Genomic DNA, 12422 nt, shown 5'->3' with positions numbered 1-12422 from the left:
TTCATTCTTACAGGTCTTGAGCCAAAATGTAAATTAGTGATTAGTAGTAGCTGAGAGTGATCCCCAACACATACTCTGTGTGACATGCATGAGACAGTGCACAACAACTCTTTCAATTCTCAATTTCTTTGTCTAAACTCTGGCGGGTGATATGCATTCCACAAGGAAGTTCTTGCAGGTGCTGTTATTGAAGTGATTTAGCTGTGCTGCATTAAATTAATGACTAAACTCATGCTGTTTTCTTCAACATTCTTATGACTTTTCTCAGAGTGTGACTTTCCTTGTCTCAGTGCCAGCCTGTGTGTCACCCCACCCCCCACCCCATTCCCTGCCTGCTGTAAAGTGTGGAGGGTCCTCTCCCTCTGTCTCTCTTGTCCTTTTCCTGCTCTAATTAATTTCTTCTTTCTGTCCTGCGTTGTTGATCTTTCTAACCCTCTACCTTTTCGCCACAGACACAGTCACATTCTCCCCTCGTCTACCTTCCACCTATAAAAAGAACGAGAGCTGCAATAAAATGACAGTCTGTCTCCTGGCCCCTTCTGGCCCTGCAGACTGAATAATGAGAACATTGCATTATGGGTGGCCAGGCCCTCTAGACCGGTGAAGACAACAAAAGCGCTCGCGGTCTGATTCCTTAATAGAATCAACGGATGCATCCAAACACAACGATGCAAAACACAGAGGCACATCCAGATAAACAAAAACTCCAGACAAACTGTGCATACACAAAGACAGAGCTGGAAACAAACAAACTTCTCAGTTCAGTTCTGGAATCTGTAAGCTCTGAAAACATCCATTAAAACTGGATGAGTGCATTTCACCACAAATCCAACTACCTTTACTGAAAAACAACAGAAGAATCAGCAGACTGGGAAAGTGTTTAAAATATCTCTTTTTAAGATATTTAATTGAATAATCATGAAACACGTTCACTTTGTTCAGGTGGAATTTTGAGCATTTATAGTCTAATTTAAAGAATTGATGCAACTATCAAGACTGGAAAAGAATGAAGAAGGGAAAGGCAGTAGGACCTGATGACATAGTGGAGGTTTGGAAATGTCTTGGAGAGATGGCAATGAGGCTTTTGACTCAAATATTCAACGGCATATTTGAGGGTGAGAAAATGCCTGAGGAATGAAGAAGTGTGCTGGTGCCCATTTTTAAGAACAAGACTTGTAGCAACTACAGGGGAATTGAGCTGATGAGTCACACGATGAAGATCTAGGAGAGAGTTGTGGAAGCTAGACTTAGACGAGAAGTGGCAATTTGTGAGCAGCAATATGGTTTCATGCCAAGAAAGAGCACCACAGATGACATCATTGTTTTGAGGATGCTGATGGAGAAGCACAGAGAGGGTCAGAAAGAACTCCATTGTGTCTTTGTGGATTTAGAAAAAGCATATGACAGGGTGCCAAGAGAAGAGGTGTGGTATTGCATAAGGAAATATGGAGTGGCTGAGAAGTATGTTAGACTGGTACAGGACATGTATGAGGACAGCAGGACAGTGGTGAGATGTGCTATAGGAGTGACAGATAGCTTCAAGGTGGAGGTGGGAGTGCATCAAGGATCAGCTCTGAGCCCCTTCTTTTTTGCTCTGGTGGTGGACCAACTAACAGATGAGGTCAGGCAGGAATCTGCATGGACTATGATGTTTGCAGATGACATTGTGATATGTGGTGAGAACAGGGAACAGGTGGAATAGAACTTGGAGAGGTGGAGGTATGCACTTGAAAGAAGAGGAATGAACATCGGCCATAGTAAGACAGAGTGCATGTGTGAATGAGAGGATGGATAAGATTAGGAATGAGATCATCAGAGGTACAGCACAGGTTGAACAACTGGGAGATAAAGTTAGAGAGGCCAGACTGAGATGGTTTGGCCAGGTCCAGAGGAGGGACAGTGGGTATATTGGTAGAAGGATGTTAGAAATGCAGCTGCCAGGAAAAAAGATAAAGAGGAGATACATGGATGCAGTTAGAGAGGAAATGAAGGTAGTTGGAGTGAGGACAGAGGATGCAGAAGACAGAGTGAGATGGAGGAGGATGACTCGCTGTGACGACCTCCAAAGAGGAAAAAAATCCAAAAGAAGAAGAAAGATGCAACTATCAAGACCATGTTTTTTAAATTTTATTTCCTTATTCTGTGTTGTTCTGATGCAACATCTACTGGAATGGGGAACAAGACAAAACAGGTGTGGGGCTATTTGAAGAACAATTGAATATCTATCAACATAGAAGTTTTTACTTTATTTCTTTTTTCTTAGAGAGTCTTGCAATCTGGATAACAACTATCATATTCATATTTATGTGTATATATTTGTGGCAACAGTATGAGACAAGATTGCACTCTCACACAGGTGAGATGACATGTTTTTATAACAATGGTAGACAATTTAACTCCAGGCAAGATCCACAGATTTTCTCAATTTCTGGGAAATAGTAGCCTTGTTGAACCAAAACACTGATAATCATGAGATTTAAATTTCATTTGCAACAACTAGTGGTGTCAGTAACTGACAAGCATTCCAGAGAACCCTACTTTAAAAAGATATGAACTATTCTTTAATCATCACCTGCTGTTGCCCACATGTATGTGTATGTTTGTCTCTGTCTCTTACTATAATATTTCCTGAAGCACCAGATGAATTTTAATGAAGCTTGCAAGAAGTAATCATCGAATGTTCCTCAACAACTCATTAACTTTTGGACTTCAAGGTGGCTACCACAACTAACTGACCTTGAAAAACACATAAAAGGCTATACATTAGTTAATTTTTTTAACTATTTACCCAACATTTGGTGTGGTAGTAGCTAAAACTGATCCCCGGAACATATTCTGAGCTCCAACAGATGGCACAATGTCTTTCTTTAGGTCTCGATGTTTGATGCAGTTTGTTGTACAAAGCGGAGCTTGGTGCAGCATCATCGCTCTCATCAACAGCACAAACAGTTCAACTCTCCTCTTCATCGTTCAGTCTTCATCATCTTCACCTGCAGGCTGAGTCAACAGTCTGTTAGCAAAGTATCTAGTGAACCACTGGACAGATTTCAATGACATTTTTAGAAATTGTTCATTCCATGTACATCCACGACTCACTAACATTTGGAGTGACTTTAGGATTGACATGCCCTAGATGACACCAAGGTGTGTCAAACTCAAATTTGGTACGTGGACAACTCAGACATTCAGAACCCATACTCAGAGCATGAGATTGTGCATAATGATATTTGTAATGTTTGAGCAAAATGGCCACAACACTTTTATTTCTCAGCATTAGATGATCTTAGTCTGAAACTCTTGGCATGAAAAGTGGCAGGTGACATGCATTTCTAAAGGACTGTTAGAGCACTCATTTATTTCTGTGTTCTTTCTATTTTTGTACCACTTTTATTTATCAAGCTCTTCACTGTCCACACAATAGTGGGTCTGTTTGCCATCACTCCATGTATCTTAATTAGCTACAGTGGGTATATTGCTTTGTAAATCATAAAAATAGATTTATTAAACAATTTCACAAATCTAGTTCTCCTATCCGTCCTCTTTCTCTGCCTTTCTAAGCAACAACCAAGAGCAGAAATAGAGTTTCAGTGCACTGACTTATGCTCGTCTTACTCAAGCTTGTGGCCTGCATGCTCCCACAAATCCACACAAATTCACATTAAGGTGCTTTGAAGTGGAAAAAGCCTCCAGCTCTGTACCTTCTCTACATCATTCACACTCCACAACACAAACAACACCAGACAGACCCGGCACAATGAAAGCACACTCAGAAAGAAAGGAGAGGATGAAAATATACAATCTCATCTGGAGAGACGGCTCTAAACAAGACATTATTTGCTCCCACACTAGGCAGCGCAATCAAGTGTCTGTCATCACAAATCATTCATCACCTTTTCCCGTCCATTGTTGCACCGCTCGGCTTATCTCACTCTGTGCCGGAGCTGTGGGGCAGTAGAGGTCCAGCAAGAGGAGAGTAATGTTTAAAAGATGGCTCCGACACAGTTAAGACGGCCCCGGGCCTCGTCAGATGTCCAACAGGACTTCCAGTAAATCAGCAGGCAGGATTCTATCTGGTGCACTTAGAGGGAGACCCACTGACGGCTTTTAGAGGAAGATGAAAGCAATGGAACGAGAGCACCGTATGAAATTTAAATTGCATTTGGGTTCATCCCAGAATGACAGCACAGGTGGAGTTACAGGGAGGATTAAAAAACTGATGAATATTAAAGGGAGGAGTGCAGATCACCTGTGATATTTGCATGATTTAACAGCACTATGGTATGTGTTGCAAATGACTTTCAGCTACTACCACACTAAATTTTAGCTCAATATTTGAAAATATTGCTGTTTCATGTTTGCTAAGAACACCTAGATGCTGTGACTATCTTGAATTATGTAGACTCCAAAAAGTAATCAGTTGTCTATCCAATTACTTTTTGGTAGTGGTGGGTGGGTCGATCCATATATCGATATCAAATACATCACTGATTGAGGTCAACAGCACCCCCCCCCCCCCTTCACTGAACACAGTGTTAGTAAAGCACTGCTTTCCCCTCGTCTGCCTGATGGTTTGCCGGAATCTCCTTGGAGCCAACTGAGAGTCTCTATCCAAGGTCTCACTGAACTCCTCCCACATCTGAGCTTTTGCTTCAGCAACAGCCAAGGCTGCAAACTGCTTGGCCCTCCGGTACTCCTTAGCTGCCTCTAGAATCCCACCAGCCAACAAGGACCGATAGGACTCCTTCTTCAGCTTGACAGCCTCCCTAACCCGAGGTATCCACCACCGAGTTCAGGGATGACCACCGTGAGAAGCACCAACAACATTGTGGCCACAGCTTAAGATAGCTACTTCAACAATTGAGTCACAGAACATGGCCCACTTGGACTCAGTGTTCCCCGCCTCAGCTGGGATGTGGTAAAAGCTCTCCCAGAGGTGTGAGTTGAAGATCTTTCTGACAGGTTCTTCTGACAGGCGTTCCCAGCAAACCCTCCCTACACATTTTGGTGTATTGGGTCTGTCCGACATCTTTTTCCACCATTTGATCCAACTCACTACCAGGTGATCAGTTGACAGCTCAGCTCCTCTCTTCACCTGACTGTCCAAAACAAACAGCCGCAAATCAGATGACATGACTACAAGGTCAATCGTCAATCTACAACCTAGGGTACCTGGTGCCAAGTGCACTTATCGACACCCTTATGTTCGAACATGGTGTTTGTGATGGACAAACTATGACTAGCAAAGAAGTCGAACAACAGAACACTGCTCGGTTTAGATCAGAGAGGTCGTTCCTCCCATTCACTTCCCTCCAGGTCACACTGTTGTTACCCACATGGGCATTGAAGTCCCCCAGCAGAATAAAGGAGTCCCCAGCTGGCGCACTTTCCAGCACACCCACCAAAGACTCTAAAGGCTCCAGTATACTTGCGCCTTCAGTCAGCTTCGTGTCCGCAGAGGGTTGAGACTTCATACTTGAGCGTTCTCTATGAGCAGCTGCAGTCAGCTCTGCAGACAAGGAACGTTTACCTTCGGGACAAATTGAGGTCGCCGATTGGCCATTTGCTGACGCCTACTGGATTGATTGACAGGTCCCCCCCCCCAAAAAAAAAAAAAAAAAAACAAGAGCTGGCAGCCACGGCAGTGTTTTGAGTTTATATGTTGTTAATAAAAAGTTCTAAAAAACAACAAAAAACAGGGAGCATTGGCCCTGCATCACACACATCAGACCAGCCCACCAGGAAATATCCAGACCCTCCCACAGCCAAGCTGGACCTGATTTTAATTCGCTTGTGACAAATTCCTTAATTTCTCACAATTTCAGCCATGGTGTCATTGGAGGAAGAGATCGCTTGCCTCTTGGAGAAAAAACAAAAGAAAAGGCCAGATCAGGGATGAAGAAGGGGACATTGGTATACATTGGTGTTGCATACAAAACAGTCCGTCGCCAGGCAGTTTATTGTGTGACACCGAGTACGCGTATGCAGTCATAAAAATTGAGCTTTGCACAAACATGCCTTGCGGGCATCCACTTTGACTGGTACGCGCGGCCCTCCGTGGACTGATGTACGCCCAAGTATACTGGAGGCAAGAAAGCCAAATACTCTGAACTGATGTTTGGTGTGTAGGCACAAACAACTGTCAGAGCCCATCCTCGCATTCGAAGGTGCAGGGAAGCTACCCTCTTATCTACCAGGGACAACTCCAACACACAGGCACCAAGTTGGGGTGCTAAAAGTAGACCCACACCATCTGGACCATTCTCACCACGGGCAACTCCAGAGTTGAATAAGGTCCAGCCCCTCACAAGGATATTGGTTCCACAGCCCATGCTGTACGTCGAGGTGAGCCCAACTACAGTAAATCTAGTCAGTACCTCTCAACCTCACGCACAAGCTCAGGCTCCTTCCCCACCAGAGAAGTCACATTCTATGTCCCAAGAACCAGCTTTGGTAAGCCAGGTTGAGAGCGCCAGGGCCCCCGCCTCTGCCTTCAGCCACTGCCCATGGTGTCATGCACCTGCCTCGTATGGCCCTTCCTGCAGGAGGTGGGCCCACGGGAATGCAAATACATGTTGCTCATTCAAGCTGATCCTGATCAGGCCCCATGGGTAGAGACCCGGTCGCCATGTGCTTGCCGATGAGCCCCTCCCCAGGCCTGGCTCCAGGGTGGAGCCCAGGTAACCCCAGGCACAAATAACTGAGCTAATTTTGTTTGTTTGTCTGTTTTATTTTATTTTTTGTCCATATGAGTTTTTGGAACACTCTTTGTCTAGCCTGTCACCAGTGTTAACAGACAAATACACACAAACATGCAAAAACATCCTCGGCCATTGGCAGCAGATAGTAAAAAGATGTTTAAATAGGTTCTTGTCGGGTGAACAACTAGACCCAGGAACACTGCTACGAGCCTAAAAACAAGCAAAGAGTACAGCACATGTGGTCAGAACAGTTTGTATTTTTATATCTTCTGCAATGTGCTAAAAACACTGGTGCATGGAGGAACGCAAAGACACAATGACGTGAATACACAAAGACAGCCCTAAAACAGGAAATGAAACACACCAAACACACACAGAGCCCCACGTCAATCTCTGAGCCTCAGACCTCGAAGTGAAAACACAGAAGAGAAAATTTGTCATTGTATCTGAACAGCAACCTCTGTGTTCATAAAGAGGAGCTAAAATGATCTGAAAAATTTTGTTCCTGACACTCTATTTGCATAATCCAATTCTGGACCTGAGGTGGATCCAAGGGCGTCAGAAGCATCTGTAATGTGGGGGGGGGGGGGACACAATGATGTGTGTGTGTGCGTGTGTGTGCGCGCGTGCATGGATGTGCGCACGTAAAAATAGGTGTTCACTAGTGAACAAAAAAGCAACATTTCACCAAGATTTCCTTTAATTCCACACATTGAAAACTTGTTTCTCACCAAGTTTGTGTAAATTCATCTGTGGGTTTTAAAGACATTTTAACTTTAATACACTTTAATACAGAGCGTCAGGTCGGCACTATTTATGTTTATAGAGAAATAAAAAACATCAGCGCTGGACTTTTTTACTTGTGTTCAACACTACTCATCTAGATGATGTTTCTCATGAAGCTTGAGAACAATAAGGTGTGGGGGTTTAAAGACATTTCAACTTTAATGCACCTGAACACATCACGTCTCTTACACCTGCAGCGTCTTACAGCGTCACAGTTACTGCTAAGCTAACATGCTACAGACGTAGCGCTGCTCTCAAACATCCTCCTAACAAGAATATATGCTTATGATCAACCCCCTGGTCAACCACTGCCCGCACTAAGCTGCTAAACTGGCGAGCGAGGAACACAGGTACCTCCACCTCCTCCACCTGTGCGCGTTTTCTGTGGAGGCAAGAGGCAGGAAGCAACGGTAGAGAGTTGGAGGTAACCAGGAAAACCTGGAGTGGAGTTTTAGTGGCTTGAATATTCTCCTATTAATCAAGTGGAATGGATTTGTTCACGAAGAAAGAGAAACTGCGCCGCCTGAACTAATGTTTTATAGTAAAAGTGTGTGTGTGTGTGTGTGTGTGTGTGGGGGGGGGGTGTCCAAATGAACGTGTTTTTAATAGGGGGGGGGGGTGACATGTCCCCTTCGCATATAATGGTTGCGACGCCTATGGGTGGATCACATGAGTTTACAACAGGCCCGCACATTTGTGTGACTGACAGAAGAAACTGTTCTGACGTTAAAAAAGTCAAACACAATCAAGAAAACGTCACATTTGTTTTTCCCATCTCGGATTTTTACGAAAACAAATCCAGTTTTAAGCAGAAATGACCTCCCATCAGTTTAATGTAGAATTAAGAAAAGGCAGCTTTGTAGACTGTCCCCCCCCCCCCCCACACACACACGCACACATGAGCAGACATGATATGTGTAAGAGCACAAGCAGAAGCATGCAAAGCTCTGCTCTGATTGTGGAGCCTTTACATTTGTGGCATGACATCTTTTTTTGTTAGCAAAATACAAAATGCACCTCCCACATTCATTTGTATGTAAACTTTACAATGATGTGTTTGCTAAAACATCTGAAAGCAATCCAAAGCCTTGTTGTTTGTCTCAAGGGCCACAGCGCTGTTAAAAAAATAAAATAAAATAAAAATCAACGCTGATTTGCTGAGTTTGCCTGATGGACATCAGGATGCAACAAAAGGCAGAGAGCAGCTTCCTGTAGGGTAATCATTCACAGCACCCAGGACCACATGATCAGAGGCATTATCCACTAGAGTCAGCAGCAGCATTACGGCCCTAAGTGGCCTTAACATGCAGGGTTAATGGTGGCTGACATATACTGAGGGCTTTCAGCAGCAGCGTAATCAGCCAGATCACCTCACACTGCATCACCGTTACACCGATGGCACACAGGAAATCACATGCAGGCTACAGGTAGAGCTAATGAGTGAGGCGGTTTGCAAGACTTTATTAATAAACTCCTGAGGGAACTCATTTCCAAGATGGCCTGCTCTACTTTTTAGTGTTAAAATAATTTGCTTATATTTGACATGACACAAAATGCGACGATGCAATATGGTGCGATACGATACGGAACAATGCAGCATGATACGATACACGATACGAAACAATATGCTAGAATACAATATAATACAATATGGCACAATATATAAATAAAATAACTAACATTCATGGAAGGAATGCATTTTGGTCAAACTCATTTAATATCTATTGTGGGATCTTTTAGCACTTGTGTGTATTTGGCTCTCAGCTACAACCACAAAAATCTTAGCTCAGTACCTTTAAAAAGACCAGGGTAGAGCCATTTTTGTGCAGGCTAAAGTGAATTAGCTGTGGCGACCATCTTGAATGGGGTTGACTCCAAAAGTAATTCAGTTATTGATGCACAGCAAGTACCGGTATTTAATTTCTAAACGTATCCGTAAAATTCAGAGATATTCTGGTTATGGATTAACAGGGATGACTCCAGCAGTTACAATGATCCCAGGTTTAAAGAAAAACACGGTCTGAGCTTGGAGTATGAGTTGGGGACGATGCTCGGCTACTTCCACACCAAATGTCTGTTACAGCCATTTTGGTGTTTTCTAAAACTAGTTGGCTGTGGCAACTATCTTCTATCAAGTTGACTCCACATTTTAAAGAGTTGTAGATGTACACCCAGTGACTACTTTCTAAAAGTTTCATTAAAATCAGTTGACTGATTTGAGATATTTTGCTAAAAGTAAGATAAATTACCAAATGGAATTAATTATTAGAACTGTGTATTGACTTCTATTCATTTCTGTAGCCTAACCCGAACCATTACCAGTCTATCCTAACCATTACCAGTATATCCTAACCCTAACCCTGACCTAAACTCAATTCAGACCTTAGCTCTAAATCTTACCCCGAACCCCAAAATGGTGTTCCACCATGATATTAGCTGCTATGGCCCCCACAAGGACTATTGGTCCTGACAAGGAATTAGCGTAAAAGTCCTAAAATGGTAACAAAATCAGGCTGAAGCAGTATTGCTTTGCCTTTGGCAGGGTGTTATAAATATGGAACAAAACATGATGATAAAATAGAAAATAATACAACCTAATGTGGTATGATGCACTGTATTACACAACATGAAAACATGAATAAAATATGAAACAATACCAGAGTGTACAATACATAACAATACTGCAATACGGCATGAAACAGTACGATAATATATATGATACGGAACAATACAATACACAACTATCTGACACGATGCAGTACAATAAGATACCATATCGGCCTACAATATGAAGCTAAACGATTCTGATGTGATGCAAAACAAAATGTATTGTTTTGAACTCGTGTTCTCGATCTTCACCAACACCATCTACACATAAACCACTGAAGCACAAACACAAATGATCCACCTGTAGGACACATCCTGGGCTGTAATACCAGTAATATTTTACTTTTTTCTCCACTGGTTTGCCCCCAAAGCTTTAAAGTGTACCTGAGCAGAAGTAGGCCTCCCCCCCACCTCTTTGTGGGACTCACAGACAGCCTATCTGTCACAGAGGCCTCTCTCCATTAGGCAGAAACATGAAGCAAGGATCCTCCCAGCACCATTACTGCCTCAGTGACAAACACACGACCCCCCACAGACCAGAGCCACTAAAACCAGGAGCGTCTGATGGTCTTAAAAGGAGGTGTGTGTGTGTGGTGGTGGTGGTGGTGGTGGTGATGGTAGTGGTGGTGATGGTGGGGGACTTACGTCTTTGAATTTATCCCATGATCTCCCAGTGAGCCACTTATCGTCCAAAAAATTGCCGCTGTCTGCGCGAGCGGAGACGCGTCCGAAGGCGACGGCGCACACACACAGCAGGGCGACGCTCAGCATCTGCGGACACACACGCACGCACGCGCGCGCACACACACGACAACAACAACAGGAGAGAAGAGGGACACACTGGATCAGCCTGAAGAGGAGGACAGCGCATTGATCAAACCAAAATAAACAGCAGCTGAACATCAGCTAAAGGTTTTCAGCCCACCTTGTCGCAGCAGCAGCGGCTCCCCGGACTGGATGTGCTCGCTGCCGTTTTCTATCACAAGTCACAGCAGCCTCTCCTCCCTCCCTCGCTCCTCACTCTCTCTCTCTTTCTCTCCCCGCACCCGCTAGTCAGTGAGCAGCGAAGGATGGGAGCGCGCATGGCACCGACCGTGCGCGGGCCCGCGGAACCTGGCTGCGTGTTGTTTTCAGAGCTCCAGCTACAATGATTACTTCCTTTAGCAGAAATTTCAGCTGTTTCCAACACTAAAACAAGAAGCAACGAAAGGCCGGGCGTTCCTTGAAGGAATGCGCATCGCCCGCCGCCTTTCAGGCCGGAGTTTTAAACTGAAATCATCTTATTTTGACAAGAAACGCAGAGTTGTGTGGCCCAATCTGTGAAGCACAATCAAAGAGCATTTAGAGAATGTTTTAGGAGTTACTCTCAGTTACACAAAATTATATTCCAATATCTGTCAATCTGACTGAGTTACAGCAGTTTTTGTGTTGTTACCAGCCTGCCTCAAATACTTGTACTCATGAAACTACCCAATACTTTGATACAATTTTCCTCCTCTCTTCCTTATCAAGTAACTGAGGGCAAAAAAATTAAAATGTCCACGGTTTGGAGATATTTTAAAAGGTTATGATGACTGCAGACTGCTGTGTTCTTAGAAACGTCTTTCAAAAGTCACTGTGTAATATATAAGTGCTAACTCGTACTCAGTATCATTAAGTACCCAAACTGAAGTATTTGTACTTGTAGTATAGTTTCAGGACATCCCTAACAGCCACCTTGAATTAGACTCCAAAAGTAAATCCGCTGTAAATGTAAATCAAAGAAAATTTATTTAAAATCCATCCAGTTCACAAGATATTTTGCTAACAGACAAAAAGGGTTGACTCCAATAAGTTAATGCTAAACAAACAACACTTTGAGTGCCATGATTGACAAAACTTTTAACTCCACATCTGTAAAATATGATTAAATCATAGACTGACACATAGCAGGTAATTTAGCTGTGGCAGCCATGTTGATAGCTGCTGACTCTCAGTTATAGAGGGTCATCCAAGAGTTCCATTTAAATCTATTCTTTTTTTATTTTATTTTTTTATTTATCCTTTATTTATCCAGGTAGTCTCATTGAGCCAAAATAACTCTTTTTTTTTTTTTTTTATTCGGTGGTCCGTGAGATATTTGGACAAAGCTATGGACAAAGGCACAAACACCGACATGTGTACAAACATGATCCCCGCTCACCTTTGGAGGGAGACGATAATAATGTAACTGCTATAAAAGCCAGAAAACGAAAATGAAAGTTGTCTTTCAGTGATGGAACGTTTCCACTTTTCATGATTTGTCTGGTGTGTTTCAATAAAATCCCATGAGAGCTGAACGCATGAGAAGAT

The 12422-nt window shown here is 43.2% G+C and overlaps 1 protein-coding gene across 1 annotated transcript in view; it reads right to left on the bottom strand.

Moving 5' to 3' along the window:
- The window catches only part of spock3 (SPARC (osteonectin), cwcv and kazal like domains proteoglycan 3), a 33707-nt gene extending 22587 nt beyond the window's left edge, over window positions 1–11120 (bottom strand). The window contains exons 1-2 of the mRNA XM_037698246.1: window positions 11017–11120; window positions 10737–10862 (exon numbers count right to left, since the gene is read on the bottom strand). Coding sequence (XP_037554174.1) covers window positions 10737–10862 — 126 coding nt within the window. The 5' untranslated portion in view covers window positions 11017–11120. The remainder of the gene's footprint in view (window positions 1–10736; window positions 10863–11016) is intronic.
- Window positions 11121–12422: the final 1302 nt, after the last annotated feature.

This window comes from Nematolebias whitei, chromosome 3 (genome assembly GCF_014905685.2).
Source record: "Nematolebias whitei isolate Nwh7 chromosome 3, NemWhi1, whole genome shotgun sequence".
Lineage (NCBI taxonomy): Eukaryota > Metazoa > Chordata > Actinopteri > Cyprinodontiformes > Rivulidae > Nematolebias > Nematolebias whitei.
The sequence above is the reverse complement of the archived record's forward strand: the minus strand, read 5'-3'. Positions and strand labels throughout refer to the sequence as shown.